This window comes from Stegostoma tigrinum, chromosome 2, assembly GCF_030684315.1.
Source record: "Stegostoma tigrinum isolate sSteTig4 chromosome 2, sSteTig4.hap1, whole genome shotgun sequence".
Lineage (NCBI taxonomy): Eukaryota > Metazoa > Chordata > Chondrichthyes > Orectolobiformes > Stegostomatidae > Stegostoma > Stegostoma tigrinum.
The window spans coordinates 102,198,232-102,223,426 of record NC_081355.1 but is presented as its reverse complement, the minus strand read 5'-3'; the positions used below and the strand labels follow the sequence as shown (position 1 = coordinate 102,223,426).

General features: G+C 42.5%; 1 protein-coding gene across 7 annotated transcripts in view; it reads left to right on the top strand.

Annotated features, from left to right (window-relative positions):
• Window positions 1-25,195, top strand: part of LOC125465351 (E3 ubiquitin-protein ligase HECW1-like) — a 430,630-nt gene that overhangs the window by 225,059 nt on the left and 180,376 nt on the right. For 6 of the 7 annotated variants that reach the window (XM_059638132.1, XM_059638131.1, XM_059638136.1 and 3 more), the window contains one exon: window positions 8,790-8,891. The exons of the other annotated variant lie outside the window; for it this stretch is intronic. In XM_059638132.1, the coding sequence (XP_059494115.1) occupies window positions 8,790-8,891 (102 nt within the window). The remainder of the gene's footprint in view (window positions 1-8,789; window positions 8,892-25,195) is intronic. 7 annotated transcript variants of the gene reach the window in all.

Here is a 25,195-nt window from a genome sequence, read left to right as displayed (position 1 = left end):
GAAAGTTTTTCAGGAAAATTATGCTAAATCTATATTGAACCATAACAGACTGCACACAGATTACTGCATAGAATTCTAATCATTATATTGTAAGAAGCATTAACAGGGACTGGAGAGGTAGCAGAGAATATTTACAAGAATGTTATCAGAAATACATGAACGCATGAATCAGGAAGCAATTGACAGAAAACTGATGAATGCTGTGGTAGATATATTTAACATGACGAAAAGTTTGAATACAGTGTATCCAGAGATGTAAGAGGTCTTGAGGAGTAAGTCACAACCGCAGACCATCAATGGTATTTTGTCATTGAGAAAATAGGGATTCGGAACACACTTTATCATTAGCAGGAGTTATGAGAATGTTGAACTCGCTATCACAGGAAGTGATTAAAATAAATAGTAATGTTACATTTAAGAGGAAATAAAACAAGGATGTGTGGAAAAGGGAAATGGAGGATTAAAATGTTAATCTTAGATGAGGTAAGATGGGAGAAGCAAGTCGTGGTGTATGTACACTGCCATGGATTGCTGGACCGAATGGACCGTTTCTCTCCTGGACAATCTGAAAATATTCTAAGTGTGCAGCATAACTGTGGGACCTTCTGGGAGATGTTGATAGTGAGGTGAGTGTTATTGCCCACAAACTGTATCTGAGCTTCTGTATCAATGGGAAAGGCAATGCAAATGCTGAAAATGCAGCAAAGGACAAGCAATCAGTCCTTAGAGAAAGTGTAGAAGATTCTGGTCAGAATTACCATGCACTTTTTAAGTGTAAAAGTTTTTCAGACTTTTTAATAATATGTTAGAAATTCAATTTCTAGTAATCACTCTTGGCTTACTGGCGAAAAAAAACGACAGATGGTTAGAAGCGCTGTCAAAACATGCTTCATGTGTTTCCATCCATCACCAAATTTCTACTTGTTCCTTGTTTATCGGGCTGATTTTACTTGTTGCTGCAAGTTTTCCACTCTCCTTGTCTGTTGGCCACTAAACCATCTTGTTGTTTGGTGCGATCATTATCATTCAAACAACAATGATTTATTCAGACTTTTTCTCTTTTCTTTCCTGATTTCTTTTCTCACAAGCATTACTGACATTAAACAAAAATGATGATTTTTAAAAAAATTTTAACAATTTGTCGTGCAATTTTTTTCCCAAAACTTACAGATATGTTATACACTGGGACTGAAAGATTTTTGACGCTCATCTGCTGTCAGATGTATCAGAGATAATGGGAACTGCAGATGCTGGAGATTCCAAGATAATAAAATGTGAGGCTGGATGAACACAGCAGGCCAAGCAGCATCTCAGGAGCACAAAAGCTGACGTTTCGGGCCTAGACCCTTCATCAGAGGAAGGGTCTAGGCCCGAAACGTCAGCTTTTGTGCTCCTGAGATGCTGCTTGGCCTGCTGTGTTCATCCAGCCTCACATTTTATTATCTTGCTGTCAGATGTAGGTACTTTCAGCCTCAGTTTTTGACCAGATCAAATTATCTAAGGTCTATACTGTATTCATAGAAATATAGAAAATAGGAACAGAAGTAGGTCATTCTTCCCTTTGTGCCTGCTCCACCATTCAATATGATCATGGCTGATTATCCAACTCAGTACACTGTTCCCACTTTCTCCCCAAACCGTTTGATCCTTATAGAAAACATTCAATGATTTGGCCTCAACCAGAGAATTTCACAGGCTCACCAGTGACAAAATTTCTTCTCCTCTCGGTGCTAAATCCCACAGCCTTAAACCATGACCTCTGGCACTGGACTCCTCGCTCAAGAACATCCTTCCTCTGTTTACCCTGTGTAGTCTGGTCAGAATTTTATCAGCTTCTGTGAGATTCTCCATCATTCTTGCGAAGTCCAGTAAATATAGTCCTAGCCAATCTAGTTTCTCTTCATTTTGTCAATCTTGTCATCCCAGGAATCAGTCTGATAAACCTTTCTTGCACTCCCTGTGTAACCAGAACATCTTTCATCAGCTAAGGAGACCAAAACTGCACGCAATACTCCAGGCCCGGTCTCATCAAGATCCTGTGCAGTTGCTTCACACATAAATCTTCTTACTATGAAGGCCAACATACCATTTGCCTTCTTCACTGCCTGCAGTACCTGCATATTTACTTTCAGCAACTAGTGCACAAAGACACCAGGGTTTTGTTGATCCTCCCCTTTGCCAATCTATCACAATTCAGAACATAATCTGCCTTCCTGCTTTCGCCATCAAAAAGGGTAACCTTACATTTATCTACATTATACTTCATCTTTCATACAGTTTCCCCACTCACTCAACTTGTCCTAATCACGCTGAAGTATCTCTGCATGCTCCTCTCAGCTCACCCTCCCACCTGCTTTGCATCGTCTGTAAACTTGGAGATATTATATTTAGTTCTCTCAACTAAATCATTCACACACATTGTGAATAGCTGGATCCAAGTACAGTACCCTACTAGTCACTGCCTGCCACCAGGAAAAAGACTAATTTATTCCTGCTGTTTGTTTCTTATCCGTCAACCAGTGCTCTTTGCATATTAGCACACTACCCCTAATCCCAGGGAACATCGTTTCTATTGTCTACCTCGTAAATCCCTTTAGAATATTATATACCTCAATTAGATCTCTAAGATAATAAAATGTGAGGCTGGATGAACACAGCAGGCCAAGCAGCATCTCAGGAGCACAAAAGCTGACGTTTCGGGCCTAGACCCTTCATCAGAGAGGGGGATGGGGAGAGGGAACTGGAATAAATAGGGAGAGAGGGGGAGGCGGACCGAAGATGGGGAGTAAAGAAGGTAGGTGGAGAGAGTATAGGTGGGGAGGTAGGGAGAGGATAGGTCAGTCCAGGGAAGACGGACAGGTCAAGGAGGTGGGATGAGATTAGTAGGTAGATGGGGTTGCGGCTTGGGGTGGGAGGAAGGGATGGGTGAGAGGAAGAACCGGTTAGAGAGGCAGAGACAGGTTGGACTGGTTTTGGGATGCAGTGGGTGGAGGGGAAGAGCTGGGCTGGTTGTGTGGTGCAGTGGGGGGAGGGGACGAACTGGGCTGGTTTAGGGATGCAGTAGGGGAAGGGGAGATTTTGAAACTGGTGAAGTCCACATTGTTACCATTAGGCTGCAGGGTTCCCAGGCGGAATATGAGTTGCTGTTCCTGCAACCTTCGGGTGGCATCATTGTGGCACTGCAGGAGGCCCATGATGGACATGTCATCTAAAGAATGGGAGGGGGAGTGGAAATGGTTTGCGACTGGGAGGTGCAGTTGTTTTTTGCGAACTGAGCGGAGGTGTTCTGCAAAGCGGTCTCCAAGCCTCCTCTTGGTTTCCCCAATGTAGAGGAAGCCACACCGGGTACAGTGGATGCAGTATACCACATTGGCAGATGTGCAGGTGAACCTCTGCTTAATGTGGAATGTCATCTTGGGGCCTGGGATAGGGGTGAGGGAGGAGGTGTGGGGGCAAGTGTAGCATTTCCTGTGGTTGCAGGGGAAGGTGCCGGGTGTGGTGGGGTTGGAGGACAGTGTGGAGCGAACAAGGGAGTCACGGAGAGAGTGGTCTCTCCGGAAAGCAGACAGGGGTGGGGATGGAAAAATGTCTTGGGTGGTGGGGTCGGATTGTAAATGGCGGAAGTGTCGGAGGATGATGCATTGTATCCGGAGGTTGGTAGGGTGGTGTGTGAGAACGAGGGGGATCCTCTTTGGGCGGTTGTGACGGGGGCGGGGTGTGAGGGATGACATCCTATTGAAAAACATTTATAAACTATGAGGCAAGCTATGACCAGTGATAATCTACAAGATTCTACACTGGAGTTTAACTTTACTCTAAATACAGTGATGGAACTTGTTAACTCAAATTTATAGCTTCCCTAAATTAGGAAGCACAGGAACTTGTGTACAAAGAATTGGGAAGTTACAAAAGGATGTACATAGACTAATTCAGCTGCCCAAACAATGATAGGCAGAGTCAATCTGGCGAAGTGTGATATAAAAACTGAAAGAACTGCGGATGCTGTAAGTCAGGATCAAAAACAAAGTTGGTGGAAAGTCTCAGCAGGTATGGTGGCATCTGTGGAGGAGAAAACAGACTTAATGTTTTGGGTCCAGTGACCCTTCCTCAGAACTGATGGTGGCTGGGAAAATGTCAGTTTAAATACAGAAAATAGGGAGGTGGGTGAGGTAGGGAGTAAACGATTGGATAGAGCCCAAAGAGAGAGAAATACAATTGGATAGACAAAGGAGTTGCTAATGATCAGGCTGGGAGGATGGATAGTTGTTAATGGGGACTGTTAGTGACTAACAACAGGGGGTGCGTAGTGGCAGGCTATGTGGTAACAGGGCCTGGTGTGTGGGGTTGGAGGGCTGGGATATGGGAGAGTTTAGGCCCTAAAATTATTGAACTCAATATTGAGTCCAGAGGGCTGTAAGGTCCCCAAGCAGAAAATGAGGTGTTGTTCCTCCAGCTTGCATTGGGCTTCGCTGGAACAGTGCAGCAAGCCAGAGACACAGATGTTGGCGAGGGAGCAAGGTGGTATGTTGAAGTGGCAGGCAACAGGTAGTTCAGGGTCTTTTTTGAGAGCAGAACATAGATGTTCTGCAAAGCAGTAGCCAAGTCTACACGTCATTTGCCCAATGTAGAGGAGACCACATTGTGAGCAGCAAATGCAGTAAACTAGATTTTGGGAAGTGCAGATGAAGTGTGCTTCAACTGGAAGGTATGTTTGGGCCCTTGACTACTGGGGAGGGAGGAGGTAAATGGGCAGGTATTGTACCTTTGCTGGTTACAGGGGAAGGCACTGTGGGCTGTGGAGGTGTTGGGGTTGAAGGAAGTGTGGGCCAGGGTGTCCCAGAGGGAACGGTCCTTGCGGAAGGCAGACAAGGGAGGGGAGGGGAGGGGAGGGGAATATTTGTCTGATGGTTGCATCTTGCTGGAGGTGGCCGAAATGACATCTGATGATCTTCTGGATGTGGATGCTGGTGGGATGGTAGGCAAGGACAAGGGGAACCCAATCGCTATTGCGGAAGGGAAGAGAAGGGGTGAGGGCGAATGTGCGGGAGATGGGTGGACCTGGTTGAGGGCCCTATCGGCAACAGAGCTGGGGAATCCTCGGTTGAGGAAGAAGGTGGGCATTTCGGAGGCTCCCTTGTCGAAGTTGTCCTCATCTGAATATATGTGACAGAGACAGAGGAACTGAGAGAATGGGATGTTGACTTAATAGGAAGTGGGGTGTGAGGACGTATAGTCCAGGTATCTGTGGGAGTCAGTGGTTTTGTAATGGATATTTGTGGCCATCTATCCCCAGAAAGTGAAATAGAAATGTCAAGGAAGGGAAGGGAGGAGTCAGAGATAGACCAGGTGAAAGTGAGGCCAGGGTGAAATTGTGAGATTATTGGTTTTGATTCTGAAAAATACAAATTGGTGTTGCAAGGCTCAGAGGCAAGGACAAGCAAACCAATAAATTTCTGGAATCTTAGAGCACAGAATGACCACTCATCCTGACAAATCTGTGCCAACTCACTATTTGAAACAGATTTCCTATTTAGTGTTACACTAAACATTTTCCTCAAACAATAAGCATATTACTGCTTTTCAAATAAATGTTCAATTGTTCCTTGAAAATTCCATGTTTTCAGGTAGTATGTTCTAGATCCATCATTGGGAACCTAAAGCCCTGATCAATTTGTTTCCTAAACTTAGATCATGTCTGCATCATCTACAGCATATTAGTTTAGTAGACAAGCCCCAAACAGGGGCTTGGGTACTCAGTTCTGTGATCGTGCAATAATATTCTCCTCTACTTTTTCCCAGGGCTGATTTTAGTCTAATTGACCTGTACTTGCCATGTTTGTCCCAATTAAGGGTAATAGTTTGTTTGGAGTGTTGTTTGGTTTGTGATCTTCCAGCCTTCTGATACATCTCCAAAGTCCAAGGAGAGCTGAAGGATTGTGAACAGGGCTTTCCTGTATCTCCTTTCTAATCTCCCTTGTCAAACATGGCAGCATCCCATCTGGGCTGAGTAACTTGTTAACTTTAACTAATCTTGAAATAGTATTGATCAATGACTTACACTTGGGTCACAGGTACAAAAATGTAACATTTGATTTTTCACTGGCTTTTCATTCTGGGAACTGTATTGAATTTCAATTCAAAGAGTGTAAGCTTGCTGAAAAATAATTTGCATTGAGTCAATCCAATTACAGAGCACAAATTGCTGCTAATTTGGAATTAATTGTCTATTTTTGATGGCCCCAGTGGGAAAAATGCTACAAAGGCAGACATTTTTTTAAAGAATGAAGTTGAGATACACTGGCACAATAAATGAGAGCTTTGCTTTGCATGCCGTCGTGTTAAACTTGATCTGGAAGAACCTAATAGTGATACTCAAAGTAAGTAGCATTCACCAGCACAGTCGTCATCTTGTTGTAGATATCAGCTTTGGGCCAATGGTAGGATTCTTGCCTCAGAGACATAAAGAGTTGTGAATTCAAACACATAATCATAAGATTGCATTTCTATGCCATACTAAGGAAGTGCTACTCTCGCAGTTGCTACCTTCTGGATGAGACATTAAACAAAGGCCTCTCAGACTGACATAACACATCTAATCTATTTAAGGAAGAGCAGGGGAGTACCTGTGAAGACCCAGGCAACATTTATCCCTTGACAGATATCATTAAAGCAAATGACCTGGTCATTAACACATTGCTGACTTTGGGAACTTGCATCCAAAATGGGAGCTACATTTCCTAAATTAAAATGATCACACTTCAAGAAAATCTTAATCCATTGTAAGTCGCTGGGACATTCTGAGCTCCAAGGCCCTTTATAAGTGTAAGCCCTTATTTCCTTAATGAGTATGGAAAATCTTAAAAGGAACTGTTCTTTCAAAATAACTTGTATGTCTCTCGTCTCTGAACGTTGTAAAGGTCCTCTTTTTAGATGCTTAGGTAAGCAACAAGTTCATCTGGCAGTGCTATCTCCCTGTAGAAAGACTAAGCAGATAAGTTACATATTGTCCTTTATCTTTGCCAAAATCTATGCTCGAGGTCTACAAAAATTGTCCTTTGTTGATATCTGAGATAATGGGAACTGCAGATGCTAGAGAATCCAAGATAACAAAAGTGTGAAGCTGGATGAGCACAGCAGGCCAAGCAGCTCTCTGATGAAGGGTCTAGGCCTGAAACTTCAGCTTTTGTGCTCCTGAGATGCTGCTTGGCCTGCTGTGTTCATCCAGCTTCACACTTTGTTATCTTTGTTGATATCTATTTGGTTTCAAATGCAAAGGCAGCCATTAGGAAGGAGCACAAAGATGTTTGATCACCAGGAATAGGTTTGTCTCTGTCCATTTCAGGTAGCATGTTCTAACAGGCATAAATGACCATGGAGTTCCATTGGATTGGTCCATGACCAACGCTTAGCAAAGTATCGCGCTGAAATGCCATTACCTATTTTAGGATTGCTGACCAGAAAATTCTTCAGCTCCTACTGCCAGGGATCAAGCATGAGGAAGAGTTTACAGTCCACTGGTCAACTTGTTTGGCCAAGTTACGATTGCAGCATTGGTGGTCATCATTTATTGAACTGGACTAGACCTAGAGTTTCTGACCTAGAGGTAGGAGTTTTACCATTACACAGAAGACTCCCCCAGGAATGAATAAATTTTGCAATGTAGCACATACTATGATTGTCAGTGTTTGCATTAAATACATGCTTTCCTGCCCATTACACCTTAATTCTGTGATAACGTGCTACATTCCCTTTGTCTAATGGAACTGGCTTTAGAGATTGAAGGACCAAGAAAATCTTTCTCGATGGTTGCTCATGCTGTTGTATCTTCATGCTCCTTTCCGAGTGCTTTGCTACCAGAGGAATTAGAAGTACCCTTCATAGAACAAAGCCATTAAAACTCCAATTAAGGGCTTGTTAACCACAAGATAGAAACATTACTGGCATCATAGAAGTCCACAGAAGTCCGTGTTGAGAACCCAGCAACATTGCTGAATTTGCATCTCACCAGGAGATTATGGGTGGCCGAATTAATTTTGCAACATCAAGGGCAGCAATTTTCATGTGTCCAGGACTAGTTACAGGTTCTCTTCTGGGAATATCATATGTACTTTTATGTTCCTTAATTACTTCCTGATGTTTCTCACCACCAAGCAGCGAGATCTCTGTGGGTGCTGCCATTTTGAAGTGTCCTTCCGCTGTAGCAGAGCTCGCCTTTATTGGTGTGTCTGCCATCTAGACAATGTTGTTGTCCTCTGCCTGAACCTCCTGACTCCACATATTGAAATGAATTGGATACTGAATGTGGGGGCTGCTAATTAGGAGGCCTTCAAAGATAAAGTTGTTTTCTGCAAACACACTAAGGCCTTGCGCAGATTCAGACCTCAGAGTCTCGAAACCAGTGGAAAAATTCAGCCAATGCTCTGACCAACCACTTCTGTTCTTGGGAATGTACATCCATCAATTTTCCAAGCAATTTCCACATTTTTCTTAACTTCTACTGTGGACACACTCCACTCTGTATGCCTGCCAAATGTTTGTTTAATAGCCCCATTGGTGGTTCTGAAATTCTATTAAAATCAATCATAAGTAAAATGCAGCCAAGTTGATGATTATGGGTTTTGCTTGCTCAGTATTGTTACCAAGAAATCAGCATTAATGTGGTTCCCCAGCTTTTTGTTTGCACTGATATTTTAATAACATTAAAGGGACAGCGGAAAATTCTAAAAGTTTATTTATCGAAGTTGAAACAAAATGATTGTTTTTCTTTAAATACATCTTTCCTCTTGTAGGTGATAACCCTTTACCACACTGTGCTCAGACAATAAGTCAGCTGCCCTCTTTGAGACAAGACACCAACCGTTACCCTACCATCGATGAACCCCTTCCTCCCAGTAAGATTTGTTTTATTTGACTTTATTCGGTTGTGTTATCAGCGTAGGAAACATCTTGAACTTAATAGTTTGGAGTTGACTGATTCAGAATTGATTGCTTGAATGGGTTAATTAGAAGGTGATGAAGAAAATCTCTTGCAGACCTTCCCAAAATTGAGAGAATTGAGCAAAGACCAAAGTAGGGTAAAGGTTCTCCATTTCTTTCATCAAATTTCGCCGAGTATCAAATACAGAAGACGTGTCTTATGCGCAGATTATCAAATTGTATGTTTAACAGAGGACAAGACATTTTCACAAACAAAATGATTATAAAGTGCAAAAATATCAGTTTCTTTTTCAAGCAGAACAATTTGATAAGTTATGAAACAAAGCGCACACAAGATGAATTAGTCTGCTCTGCATTACACGGTGATCATATTTACACAGGCCTCTGGAGTTTGACAATGAATACAATTCATAATAGTCTTCAGTTTTCTAGCTAGCAGAGCATTACTCAACCTTCAACCTCAGAGGTTGAAAGTGTAGTTGATAATTTATTTTACTCAGTAGAGATCATTAGAATATTTCTCTTAGATCTCCATGTGGTAGAAGCATTTGAAATGTTTTTTAATATCACTCTGTGGTTTATTATCAGTTTGGGAGATACACTGAGGGAAAACAGCAGGAATTATCTTGTTTTTGAATGCATGATCTACTCCTTGAACATGAGGCTGGCTACCTTTCAAACCTTGACACACATAATCAACTTGCCAGAGGCTCTGCTAATCTGTTCCAGTGGCCTTTGCTTTAAGCTAATTGATCATTATGATGCATTTATGATCCTGGTCGAACAAAAACGCTGGTCTCACTGGGTTGCAAATATATGAGGCAACTATCATCCAACAGGTGGCATTTTAAAATGGTCTTTTTCCTGATTAATGTTATCTATGTTCTCCTAAATTTTCATCACAGTCAGCTGGAGTCGGAAAAGCTATTTGAGTATTTGCTGTACAAGTGAAGAAAACTGCCACAAAAAAGGCTTACAGGCTTAAAATGTGCACTTTTAACGACTGCAGACTCTATCCTTTCATATAGCTGCTATATTTTGGAGCACAGGATAGAACAGTTATAAGACTTTGAGGTTTGTGGTATAAAACCCTTTTACTTAAGAATTCTTCAGTTCCAAATTCTCAATTTATAACAATGAGGTCTTCAGTTGTGCTTGACCTAACACAAGTAACAAGTACTTATGATTCAAAGAGAATTTCTGTGATAAGATTTTGTGATTACTTAGCAACCTTAAAAAAACAAGCAGGAAAGATGACATAGAAGCTTCTTAGCTTTCAAGGCCCAGGATTTCTCGAATGTTGTTGGCACAGATTATACCTTTCCCTTTCCTCTCCTGCCTCTGAAATGGTGTTACACTGAATTGTGTCTTTGAAGATTTACACCATAAAAGCATTGAAAACAATGCCAACCAAAGACTCTGAGCTTTTAACTGGTAACCCTGCTTCTAAAGATTTCCCCATGTCTTAGTCTGAATTAACCCTTTCATAAGATGACTGTCATCTGCTATCACCATGCCTGAGTAACCAGAGCCACACAGTTTGAGACAAATGTCCACCTCCTATCTCAAGAGTTATTGCTCAATTGGATAAACAAATTACACGTCTTTTTGGATGTAAGGGAGTTGCACAAACAATGTTACATCTTCTTATCAATAGTGCAAATAGAACAATGGAATCCCTACAGTGTGGAAACAGGCCCTTCAGCCCAACAAGTCCTCAATGACCCTCAAAACATCCCAACCAGAAACATCTCCCTATAATATACCTAATCTACTCATCCCTGAACTCTACGGCAATTTAGCACAGCCAAACCACCTAGCCTGTACATCTTTGGGCTGTGAGAGGAAACAGGAGCACTTGGAGGAAACCCACACAGATGTGGAGAGAACATGCAAACTCCATACAGTCATCCAAGAGTGGAATTGAATCTGGATCCCTGGCACTCTGAGGCAGCAGTGCTAACCGCCGAGCCATCGTGCCACCCATGATCACAAGCTGTAGATCTAAATATTCACACAAATACTAAAACAATTAAGAACCAATGTTTCCAGCAGAATGTCAGGCAAGAATGTGTGTTTTTTTAAGTACAGATGTTTTGGTGCATATACATGGTTGATAGGCCAAAGCCAATAGCTAACTAAAACCTACTAAAAATACATGGCTCCCGTTTGAAGAAAACTCTGCTCAAGCTGCTAAATTTTTCTTCTTCTTTAAAACTGACAAATTTAAAATTGAGGAATGCAGCAGGCCAGGCAGCATCAGAGGAGCAGAAAAGCTGGTGTTTCGGGTCGGGACCATTCTTCAGGAATGGGGGGATTTCTGAAGAAGGGTCTAGAAGGAGAGTATCAGAAAGAATAATGCAAGGGAGGACATTGATGGTCAGAGAACAGAGTTACAGAACAGGAGCCAAAAAAAAGATTGACATTAACATGAGAGGAAATCTAATTAAAATGGATGGGGAAGAGTGTACACACAGAGTTACAGTGAAACAGGGGAAATGGACGCAAACCTGCATTGGGAGGATTCAGACTTAATAGAGATTGCTGCGGGATAACTGCAGAAAAATTTGGACCGGAAACAAAACATTGCAGGGTATAATGTTTTGAAAAGATGGAGAAGGACAAACAAGAGATGAAATAGCTGAACTTATTCAGGATAACAAATTGGCAGGAAAGAAGAGAATTCAATGTATCAACAAGAGAAAATTACAGTCCATAAGAATAGAAATAAATGCTAGTGAAATATGAATCAGACTAGAATATATGGATTAGGAAAAAGAGTGAGCCATTCAGCCCCTTAAGCCTGCTCCATCATTTGCTGAGATTGTAGCTCATCTGATATTGACCTTAATTTCAATTTCCTCTGCGTCACACACCTCGACATCCCCCCACCCTCCTAACCATTGACTTCCTTATTGTTAAAAAATCTACATAATTCAGGTTTGAATGAATGTAATGACTAAGTCTCTAAGAAACAGATTTCCACAGATTACCAATCCACAGAAAAAAAAAGTCCTTATCTCAGTCTTAAATAGAAGATGTCCTTTTTTTCAAACCTAGTTATAGACTCTTCCATGAGGAAAATATCCTCTTGGGATCTTAAATGTTTCTATAAAACCACAACTTATTCTTCTAAACTCACACCAACATGCTCAACCTTTCTGTATAAAACAACCCCTTCATCCCAAGGATGAATCTCATTGCACTGAATTTAATCCCATTTTATCCTTCCCTAATTAAGGTGACAAAAATTACACATAGTAGCCCAGATGCCTTCTCATGGCTCTTGTGGTGCAGTGATAATGTCCCTAACTCTGAGCTAGGAAACTTGGGTTCAAGTCTGACTTGCTCTGGGGCCATTTAAAACAATCTCTAAACAAAATAGTTAGGAAAATATTCTCCAGCTGCAATCTCACTAGAGCCCGGTAGAACGGTAACAAAATTTCCCACATTTATTCCACAGTTTGAGGCCTTTTAGTGAATATTACTGATCACTTAAGGACCTCATTCTGCTGCTGGTAGTAATAATCCAGCAATGCAGTGTGGTGCTGTGGTAGTCCCACAATCTCTGAGCCACGAGGCCCAAATTCAAGTCCCACCTGCTCGACAGGTACGTCATAATGTCTCTGAATAAGTGATTAGAAAATATATTAACCCAACAGCAGGTGGGCCTCGCACATCAAGTAAACCCTGGCTGTTTTTTGTCCTTTGGAGCTTAAGAGGGAAAGGGGGATTATGCTGTCAGTTCGAGGGATCCAGTATCAGGAAGGGGTGGCCCTTTGCCTGCCACTAGCTGCCATAGCTGCTGACTACCACATGCACACCCCGCCACACTGTCCCACAGCACATATTCCATGACCCCCACTTGTGAAACTTCTCTCATGATTTTCTTCCCATCCTGAGATTTTAGTAATTGTTGTTTGGTAGCAGCCATGACTCATGAATGGTGAGAATGCTGCCAGTCACTTAATGAACAGTAGCAGTCACTCGATAGATTTTTGCCTCGGAAGACTTGTTTCCAGTGAAAGATCTGTTGCTAGGAAAGACCCACCACTGGGCGAGACCTCCTGGTGCTGGGAAAGGCTCGTTGCTGGGCAAGAACCTCATGACAGCCTGTGATTGGCTTGTGATTCATTGATAACAGAACCAGTGTGGGTGCCTCATTGACTCTGCAGCAGGGAGGCAAGACTCCTGGTGCCATCACAAGATTCCGCCCTGTCTCACTCTCCCTGCGACTGGTATCCACCTCATTCAAGGCAATTACCAATTATATGTTAGATAGCCTAATTTAGATTACCAATTATATGAAGGAAAGCCTTGGAGCTCTGGGCATGTCAGAAATGAGTCCTGCGTCAAAGATATTGCATTGTCATCGAACCTTCTCTCGGATTCAGCTTGCTTATTTTTGGTCTCTAACACAGAGATTTAGCAGAACACAAAACACTTAAGAATATGTCGAAGAGTGTTAAGCAAAAAGTATGCCAGCAGACAATGCCATTAATTCTCACTTCCCTTTCAAGATGAGATTTGTATTTTTAAGATATATTTCACCATGTGGTCTGATATTCTATGCAAGACACTATGAAGGTGTCACTTCTCTGTACCCTACAGTGTAACTTTGTGTAAATGCAATTTAGGCAAGACAAGTCAGATTCTGCTCTCATTTTACTTACCTCTCTGATACGTCGTATTAAGGCCATTGCAATTCAGACTTCCACACGAAACAACATTGAATTGTGAAATATAACTCAAAAAGATTAAAAATTCTTGACACCTTATAATAAAAATGAATTTAACTTCCTCAATCACCTTACAGTCATGGTGCTATATTCAAGGCTGTGTGTTATTTATTAAATGAGTTGTCTTTATGGAATTTCTATATCCTTTTGAGTTTTGCATTGGTAGCTATGGGCACAATATATTCCATATGTGTCTTCTTTGGGACTGAGTGGGAGTTCTTTTGAATTTTACGTCTTCACATTTTAAATTGAAGTCCTATTCATGCAACGGAAATCCCATTCACAAACATGTTTGATGTTTAATTGCCTTTGTCAATGTTCTTGTTTGATATCTCTGCCAACATAAAAAAGAATTAGCTGTGAGAGTTTTATGCTGCGCTTTTGCCCCCATAAACTTATGTAAACCAGTTACCAGCCACTCAGAGCTCCAGAACACTGCGCTCTTTCAACAAACTTTCCTTTGTGCAGTTTATTAGGAAAGAAAATTCAGTTAAAAATTATGTTGCAAGCATTTTTAAACTGACGCGAAAGGAGATGAAAGGTTTTGTCAATAAAGAACAGTATAGCTAAATATCTTCTGTGGCTACTTGTAATATTTGAGTCTAATACCGCTCGATGCAACAAACTTAACCATTGAAGGATTAAATCCTAATGAGAAACCGAGTTTGTTCCTTAATTCAGTTTATGTAAAACACAGAGAAAAATAACTAAATTCCAGTCTGTAGTTAAGATGAGATTTATTGTGAGTGAACAACAGGTTTTTTTGAACATAACTGTATACAGGGGATGATAAGACAAGAGATCTTACCAGGAGCCTGACCATAGCTTCAGATGAACAGGATCTGATGTTTCTACGTTAAAGCTCCTCTTACAAATGGTCAGTAATAATACCCAGAATGAGGTTTTAATTCTTCCCCAAGTTAATTTGCCCCTTTTTTACATGAATATTTACGCAGGAATACTGAACATTTATTCTCCATAGCCCACAACACATCCACTTCCCCCAACTCAGCCCCCCTGCACAGAATACACATGTTTGAGGGGCTAATTTCTGACAACGTACTCAATTCTCTTCATGGACCATGTAGGTCTTCTGCGCTCTCTTGACATTTCCTTGGACAACTTAAAATTAAAATTGATGGGATAGAATGACAGCTACTGACAGCACTGATCTTTGGCCTGTGGGCCACATGCAGATTTGAATGTTCATCTTGCAGACTCCATGTAAGCAGATTCTGCCTGCCAATTGGTCTGCTCTAGGCTTATCAGCTGCTCAGCACAGAAATCACTTGGCTTGTAGTAATATCTGCTTCTACCTTACTATATGTTTTACTGTTTTAAATAATGAATCCTATGGAGTTAATCACTGCTTGATGGGCAATTAATTATGGGTCATTATTATTGTTGTGATACAAATGCAAGGTTACTTCCTCTCTTCCCTGCAACATTCTAGCTTCTCATTCTAGAAAGACTGAATTGAGTTTAGAGTCTATTAGCTGAAGAATATCTAAAACCAAACAATTCTACTTAATTAGGAATGGTGATGATTATGAATTAGCTGCAAGGTATATTTCATCCTTTCTCCTTTTGTAGTGAGGTGTAGTACACATCTGGCCTCTTACTTTAATTCTTATATATCCCAAGTTCCAAAGCTGAATGGTGAACAGTGTAAAGATTTCATGCCTTTACCATAGAGTAGCATCAAAAGGATGATACACCTACTCTGATATTGAATTCAAAACAGTTTATCTGCCAATTACTAAATCTCTACATTTCATCCAGCATGTCTGTACCATCAATGGCATCAAAACCTTGTTGTGGGCTTGTCACATGCACTAGGAAATGTTCATTTTATTCCTCTGTAACCCCCTTCTGCTAGGTCTCCTATAGACTACTGTGATCTGTGTTTAATTTTCCATGCTGCCACTGCAGGCTTATCCTGCTCTCTCTGTTTGCATTCACAATTCTCTATAAAACTCCGCTGCCTCCGCTCCAACCCCAACCTCACCATCAAACCCGCAGACAAGGGTGGCGCAGTGGTAGTATGGCGCACTGACCTCTACATCGCCGAGGCCAGACGCCAACTCTCCGACACCACCTCCTACCGCCTCCTCGATCATGACCCCACACCCGAGCACCAAACCATCATCTCCAACACCATTCACGAGCTCATCACCTCAGGGGACCTCCCACCCACAGCCTCCAATCTCATTGTTCCCCAACCCCGCACGGCCCGTTTCTATCTCCTTCCCAAAATCCACAAACCTGCCTGCCCTGGTCGACCCATCGTCTCAGCCTGCTCCTGCCCCACCGAACTCATCTCCACCTATCTGGACTCCATTTTCTCCCCTTTGGTCCAGGAACTCCCCACCTACGTCCGTGACACCACCCACGCCCTCCACCTCCTCCAGGACTTCCAATTCCCTGGCCCCCAACACCTCATATTCACCATGGACGTCCAGTCCCTGTACACCTGCATTCCGCATGGAGATGGCCCCAAGGCCCTCCGCTTCTTCCTGTCCCGCAGGCCCGACCAGTCCCCCTCCACCGACACTCTCATCCACCTAGCTGAACTCGTCCTCACACTCAACAACTTCTCTTTTGACTCCTCCCACTTCCTACAGACTAAGGGGGTGGCCATGGGCACCCGCATGGGCCCCAGCTATGCCTGCCTCTTTGTAGGTTACGTGGAACAGTCCCTCTTCCGCACCTACAGAGGCCCCAAACTCCACCTCTTCCTCCGGTACATTGATGACTGTATCGGCGCCGCCTCTTGCTCCCCAGAGGAGCTCGAACAGTTCATCCACTTCACCAACACCTTCCACCCCAACCTTCAGTTCACCTGGGCCATCTCCAGCACATCCCTCACCTTCCTGGACCTCTCAGTCTCCATCTCAGGCAACCAGCTTGTAACTGATGTCCATTTCAAGCCCACCGACTCCCACAGCTACCTAGAATACACCTCCTCCCACCCACCCTCCTGCAAAAATTCCATCCCCTATTCCCAATTCCTCCGCCTCCGCCGCATCTGCTCCCACGATAAGACATTCCACTCCCGCACATCCCAGATGTCCAAGTTCTTTAAGGACCGCAACTTCCCCCCACAGTGATCGAGAACGCCCTTGACGGCGTCTCCCGTATTTCCCGCAACACATCCCTCACACCCCGCCCCCGCCACAACCGCCCTAAGAGGATCCCCCTCGTTCTCACCACCCTACCAACCTCCGGATACAACGCATCATCCTCCGACACTTCCGCCATTTACAATCCGACCCCACCACCCAAGACATTTTTCCATCCCCTCCCCTGTCTGCTTTCCGGAGAGACCATTCTCTCCGTGACTCCCTTGTTCGCTCCACACTGCCCTCCAACCCCACCACACCCGGCACCTTCCCCTGCAATCGCAGGAAATGCTACACTTGTCCCCACACCTCCTCCCTCACCCCTATCCCAGGCCCCAAGATGACATTTCACATTAAGCAGAGGTTCACCTGCACATCTGCCAATGTGGTATACTGCATCCACTGTACCCGGTGCGGCTTCCTCTACATTGGGGAAACCAAGCGGAGGCTTTGGGACCGCTTTGCAGAACGCCTCCGCTCAGTTCGCAACAAACAACTGCACCTCCCAGTCGCAAACCATTTCCACTCCCCCTCCCATTCTCTAGATGACATGTCCATCATGGGCCTCCTGCAGTGCCACAATGATGCCACCCGAAGGTTGCAGGAACAGCAACTCATATTCCGCCTGGGAACCCTGCAGCCATATGGTATCAATGTGGACTTCACCAGTTTCAAAATCTCCCCTTCCCCTACTGCATCCCTAAACCAGCCCAGTTCGTCCCCTCCCCCACTGCACCACACAACCAGCCCAGCTCTTCCCCCCCCCCACCCACTGCATCCCAAAAGCAGTCCAACCTGTCTCTGCCTCCCTAACCAGTTCTTCCTCTCACCCATCCCTTCCTCCCACCCCAAGCCGCACCCCCAGCTACCTACTAACCTCATCCCACCTCCTTGACCTGTCCGTCTTCCCTGGACTGACCTATCCCCTCCCTACCTCCCCACCTATACTCTCTCCACCTATCTTCTTTACTCTCCATCTTCGGTCCGCCTCCCCCTCTCTCCCTATTTATTCCAGTTCCCTCTCCCCATCCCCCTCTCTGATGAAGGGTCTAGGCCCGAAACGTCAGCTTTTGTGCTCCTGAGATGCTGCTTGGCCTGCTGTGTTCATCCAGCCTCACATTTTATTATCTCTATAAAACTGGCCAGGTTGGGTTCCTGCCAGAGGTGTCTTTTCGAGGTTTGGATAGCATCCTGTTTCTTCACATGCTGGTCATTGGTGTATTTTCTGGAGGCTTGTTCCTTTTCCATTTCTCAGTGTTTCATTTGCTTACTGTGGCTGATACTTCTGTCTGTTGCAGTTTCCTCACCTTTTAGGGTGGTTTTCCCATTTTGAGGTCCAGTACCTTCATGTGCCTTGGCATCTGGCACAAGGCAGCTGTGACCACCACTGAGCTTCACCCTGGCTACTTACCCCAACTCCATGTTTAGATCTCAGGGCAAGTCTCATTGTTTACTGTCACTAGTCTTCAATTACCATTCAGTTATGGTTCCCTGGATCTGTTCACCATTGAAGCCATGTTTTAAGATGCGTTCTGCATTCTTGTGAGTGAGGAGCAATAGGAATTACTGAATGTAACAATAGTTATGTTACTCAACTTGTTTGTGTATTCCACAAGATACCTCCAGGACAAATGAGACTTGAACCCAAAGCATCTGGCACAGAGATAGGGACACTAACTCTGCATCACAAGACCTTCCCCTAGATAACTATATCCTGGGCATGGTAAGACAGGTCATTATGCTTGGAATCATACTCACTCACCCATCAGTTCAATATGATCCAAAATCACTTGCCATGGCTCTATCTGTACAATTTCAGTGACTATACTCGGAGGAAAAAGACAATTACCATTATGTTACACAGTACACAATCATGTTAGGTTTTAAACCTTGTACAGTTACACTCTGATCCCATTCCCTATAGCTTCATCAGCCATCAGACTTGAAGTGTTACCTCTGCTTTCTATCCACAGTCGCTGCCAGATCTGCTGAGTTTTACTAACAATTTAGATTTTTTTTTCAACCTGACATTTAGACGTATCCTAAATAATAGTTTCAAGAAGGGTCTCCTTTTAAAGCCAAACAATGCAAAACTCCCTGGAGTATGTTTAAAATTTAGGCTAATAGTATGAAATGATGAACAGAACCTGACTGCACACTACCTTACATATGTTTTCCTTTTTATTTTTATTATTTTGTGGAATATAAGTATCAATGGCTGGGCCAGCATTTATGACTCATCCTTATTTGCCCTAAATGCTTTGGCTCCGGAGTTACATATAAGCAGGACCAGCTAAGGACAGTAGATTTAATTTTCCTGAAGGGCATTAGTGATCCAGGTAGATTTTTACAGCAAAACACCCCAAAAACCCAGATGCTGGAAAATAGAAGTGAAAGCAGAAACTGCTGGAAAAACTCAGCAGATCATGCAGCACCTGTGTAGAGAAAGAAGAGTTAGCACTTTGGGTCCAGTGACCCTTCTTCAGAATAGTTTTTTACAGCAATTGACAATGACTGCATGGTCACCTTTTATACCAGATTTTTATTGACTTTAAATAGTGTCACCTGCCATGATGGCTTTCAAACCCATATGCCCAGGAAATCAGCTGAAACAAAATTAGAACTTGCTGGAAAAGCTCAGCAGGTCTGTGGAGAGAAATCAGAGTTAATGTTTTGAGTCTGTGACCCTCCCTCAGATACTGTCCATGACCACATCGCATTCCTCAAGTGATTGCCTCCGGCTCAGACTCGTCCTAGATGGATTCCAATTCAAGATCATTCGTGCTTTGAATCCGCCCAGGACCATAGGTATCTTTACAATGTTCAACATTCCACAGACAGCTGCTTTCGCCCCATCCTGAGATCCACACTCAGTGCCATGTGTCGTCATATGCATGCCCTGACCTCTCTTCCACAGCCACTTCAGCTCAGTTTCTGCCCTACTAATTCAGTGACATGAGCACTACGTCACCTTCCTTCCAAATTGAAATTAATAGTAGGGCAGTCAGGGTAAGAGTGTATATAACAAGGTTCCATGAATTTTTCTTTGCATTGTTGATATTTTTGCATCTTGAAATAGAAACATAGAAAAAAAAGTAGTAGGCTATTTGGCCCATAAAGTCTGTTCAGCAATTCAGCATGATTGTGGCTGACTGTCTACCTCAACACCATACTCCCATACTCTCTCTGCACCATTTGCCACCTTTAGCTATTAGAAATACATCTATTTCTTTCTGAAACATAATCAGTAATTTTGCTTTAGATGGTAGAGAATGTCACAGGTTCACCACTCTCTAAATGAAAGATTTGTCTTCAACTCAATCTGAAATGGTCGTCCATGTATCCTGAGATCACAGCCCTTTGCCCTGGACTCTCTGACCAAGGGAACTATCATCCCTGTATCCAGGGTTGTTAGAATTTTATAGGTTTCAATGAGATCCCCTCTCATTCTTCTAAGTTCCAGTGAATATACAGGCCCAGTTGACTCAATCTCTCCTCATACAACAAAATCGAGGTCGCAGTAATCAGTCTGAAGAACTTCTGCTGCACTGCTTCTATGGCATGTTTTCTTAGGTAAGGGAAGCAATGTTGCACATGATATCAAGGCCCTATACGCTGCGCCATACTCCTGTACTGAAACCTTCTTGCAATGTGGGCCTTCCCAATTGATTGCTGTATCTATATGCTTGCTTGCAGTGACTGCTGTGCAAGGACACCCGGATCACTTTGTACATCAACATTTCCCAATCTATTGCCATTTAAACAATATTCTACCATTCTGTTTGTCCTTCCAAATTGCACAATTTCACAATTATCCATGTTATACTGCATCTGCCACGCATTTTCTCACAGACTCAGTGCGTCTAAATCGGCATGATCCTCTTTACATTATTCTCACCACACAAACTCCCTTGGGTTATCAGTAAATTTACATATTACACTTGATTTGATCATCCAAATCATTGATATATAGAGTGAATAGCTGGGGGCCCAAGGAGTGATACTTGTGGTACCCCACTGGTGACGGCTTTCCATTTGGATCCATTTATTCCCACTCTCTGTTTCTTGTCTCTAAGCCAGTTCTAAGGCCATGCTGGTATGTGACCACCAGTCCTATGTGCTTTGATTTTGCACACTAACCTCTTATGCAGGCTTTCTTAAAATTCAAATATATCACATCTTCTGTTTTCACCTCAACTATTCAACTACTTATGTCCTCATAAAACTCCAGGAGGTTTGTCAAACACAACTCATAAATCCAGGTCGATTCTGTATAATCTTACTGGTATTTTCTAAAGGTACTGTTATCAACTTCTTTGTAATAGTCTCAAATAGTTTCCTTACTGCTAATGTTAGACTAACTGGTCTGGATTTCCCATTTTTCTCACTCCCTTCTTTTTTAAAGAGTGCAGTTACATTTGCCAGTCTCCAATTTGCCAGGAAGGTTCCAGATTGTACAGAACTTTGGAAGCTGACAACCGACACATATTATTCCTATGGCCATCTTCCGAATACCTGTGGATGTAGATTTTGAAGCTCTAGGGTTTTACTAGCTTTCAGCCTCATTAATTTCCCCAACATTATTTTTTCACTAATACTAATGTCCTTCATTTCCTCCTTTCGAATAGACCCTTGCTTCCCTAGCACTTCTGGTAAATTATTTATGCCTTCTTTTGTGGAGACATCTGTAAAGTAGTTAATAATTGTTTTACCTTTCCTTTGTTCTTCTTCATTATCAATTTTCTGTTTCAGATTATAAGGGGCCTACATCTATGTTCAGGTTTTTTTCTTTTTACGTACTTGTGGAAGGTCATACAGCCTTCTTTATGTCCCTTGCAACTTTATTCTTACAGCCTATTTCTCTCCTTTTAATCAACCTCGTGGTCCTCTTTGCTGAATTTTAAACTGCTTCCAGTTGTCAGGCTTTCTACTCTTTCTGACAACTTTAAAGGGAATGTTAATTTTGAGGTATTCATTCCTTGGAGAACATATTTCGAATAGTTGTATGGTCATACACTGCACAGCTTAAAGAGAACATAGGGCTATTGTGAGTCAGCCAATTGGACACCTCCCATGTTGTACCATCACCCCTAAGCTAAGTGTAACCCATGTCAAACCCTGCCTTTGTCATGTGTGGCAGTGGACTTTTCATTTTCAGATTTTGACCGATTCTGCTTAATATTAAAATTATTTCTGCGAAAGCAAATAAGGGTATGTCCTGTTAGAAAGTAAATATTAATGTTCCTTTCAAAACATTCCAGGGAAGCCAGAATCACATGTTCAAGTGAACAATTAAAATGAGAAGTAAGCATTGTTCCTTGAACTAGGTCGTTGAGATTTATTTTGTTAGTTTGTCCAAGTCCCGTGAAATTTGTACTCTTCAGTGGCTTGTAGATGATATTTACTTTTAATTATGTATTTGTATCTTTTGTCTCCTCACTCCATCTGTCTTCAGTTATTTGTCTTTACTTTCCTGTTAAGACAAATGATTACTTGTTGATAATAAAGCGTGAATCTAGATGAACACAGCAGGCCAAGCAGCGTCTCAGCAGCACAAAAGCTGACGTTTCGGGCCTAGACCCTTCATCCTAGACCCTGCTCCTGAGATGCTGCTTGGCCTGCTGTGTTCATCCAGATTCACACTTTATTATCTTGGATTCTCCAGCATCTGCAGTTCCCATTATCTCTGATTACTTGTTGACTTTGGTTTGACACTGGCAGTAATGCCCCGTGTATAAATCATGTAGTTTTTCAGTTTTTTACACAGAAGAACAGAGCAGTAAGCATTTGTTTTATGATATTTGTCTGGTCTCGGACTCTTTAACATACTTTTGTTCTTACCTCAAATGGAGATTTTATCTTGCCTTATTTAAAATGGGACAGCATTAAATATGCTTCACTCAGGTGATGGTATTTGGATGAACAGAGCAAGATTGTGCCTCAGGAACCAGGAATTTAAAAATGTATTCCTTGAATAGGATTTATGGGGATTAGAATGAAACGTGTAATCTGATGTATCAAGTTAAACCTTCAGTATGCATTTAATTCCTCACATCTGTGGCATAAAGCCAGAACCATGTGAGGGTGAGGCTTGATATTCTTGGGTCATATATCCAACCAAGTATTAAGAATGCACACAGTTGTTGTAAAACATTCATGAGGTTAAAGTGGGAGAAAGAGATAGAACTATGAAAGTCTAATTTTGTCACCATAAATGGGCGTACCGGTAGAACAAGCAGACTGACATTTGGCATTATTTACATGCTGAGTTATGCTCTGCAAATAATGCAGCTGAAGATTTGCAAAAGAATTTAAATTGGTTGTACAATTGAGTGAACATGAGTCAATTAGAGACATTACAAATAGGTAAATAGATGTGTCCCATATTTATACAATGAATGGAATTTAAATGAAGTCTGAGTATAAAAAAAACAGAATAGGATGTTAGTAAATACAGCACTTCAAATATCGAGGCCAAGCATCATACCACATGTAATGCAATAGAAAACAAACTTTAAGGGTAGCAAGAAAAGGAATATACTTCAGGCGCTGCAAATCTGAAATAAGAACAGAAAGTACTGAGTCTAGTGGCATCTATGGAGAGAATAAAAGTGCCCATGTTTCAGATCTTGAATTTTGTCCTGAACTGGAAAATATGAGATCTTACAGATTTAAAACACATTAGAGAGCCCGAGAAATGGGGGAGGAGGATAGAATAAAAGGGCTTAAGGTGTGTGATAGAAGAGAAAAGGAGACATTAAAAGACAGGAATGATGATTTGAGGCGGAAAGGGATGATAAAGGTGCAAGTAAAGAAACTAAAGAAGTGCCAAGAGAGGTTGTTAATGAACAATGATCATTTCCAACAGTAGCCATCCAAGAACAAAAGCAAAAAATACAAAGCAAAAAGGAGGCAGAGGTTTCAGTTTGTAATTAATGAACTAAATGTTGCATCCAGGACATACAAACTAGGAACAGGAGTAGGCCATTCAGCCTCTCAAATCTGCTGCACATTGAATTAAATCATGTCAGATATCACTGTAAACACAAACTTGCACTCTCTTAACAAGCATCTGTTGAAATATGTCTGCCTTAGAAATATTCAAGGACTCTGCTTCCAACACCCCCACAGGATGAGAATTCTAAAAACTCACGAACTTCAGAGAGAAACACGTTTGCCTGGTTTCTCTTTAAATGAACAAACCCTAACTTTTAGGCAGTGGCCCCACTTGTAGATTCTCCACATAGAACCTGTCAAGTGCCCTCAAGATCTTCTAGACTGAATCTTACATTCCTGGGACCACTCACCACTCAATAGATATCCTGGAATTCACTGGTATTCCTTATGTCCACACTGTCTGTAACTCTGTTATGTACTTGGACACGAACTGTCAATCTGGAGCTGCCCTACACAGTGCCTGACATTTGCTCCTGCAGGGGGGAGTGGGTGTAGGGGTGTTGCTGAGTTGGGGTGGTGTGTTGGTTCCTGCTTTGTGGATGGGGTTCTGGAGGTCCTGCTGGACAATTTGGAGCAGATGCAGACTTCCTCTTAAGTCAAAGAGTGATACAGCATGGAAACAGGCCCTTTGGCCCAAACTGGTCTGTGCTAACCATGGTGCCTAATCAGTTGGTTCTAATAGCCCGCATTTGGTCCATATCCCTTCAAACACTTCCCATCCATGTACGTATCAAAATGTTTTTTGAATGTTTCTATTGCACCTGCCTCAACCACTTTCTCTGGCAGCTCATTCCACATACACATCGCTCTCTGCGTGAAGAAGTTGCCCCTCAGGTCCTTCATAAATCCATCCCCTCTCACCTTATACATATGCCTTCTAGTTTTCAATTCACATCCCTGCGAAAAAGTCTATATGCTTTCATCCTATCCATTCCCCTCATGACTTTATACACCTCAATGAGGACACCCCTCATTCTCCTACATTCCAAGGAATGACGTCCTATCCTGGCCAACCTCTCCCTATAACTCAAGCCCACTAGTCCTGGCAACACCCTTGTAAAACTTCGTTGCACACTTTCTAGGTTATCTGTGTCTTTCCTGTAACGGGGTGACCAAAACTGTACACAATACTCCATGTGAGGCCTCATCAACAACTTATACAACTGTAATATCACTCAATGCCTTGACCAATGAAAGCTAGCATACTAAATGCCTTCTTCACCACCCTGTCCACCTGTGACACTGCTTTCAATATATTATGTACTTGTACTCCTAAGTCCCTCTCTTCCATAACACTCCTCAGCACTTTACCATTTACTGCATAAGTCCTACCTTGGATCTATAACAGAGGCCATTACATCAGACTGTGCCAGCCTGAAATGAGTTTATTAGCTGGGCTAAAGCACTCTTGGCCTTCTAGAGGAATGCCCAGCAACGGAG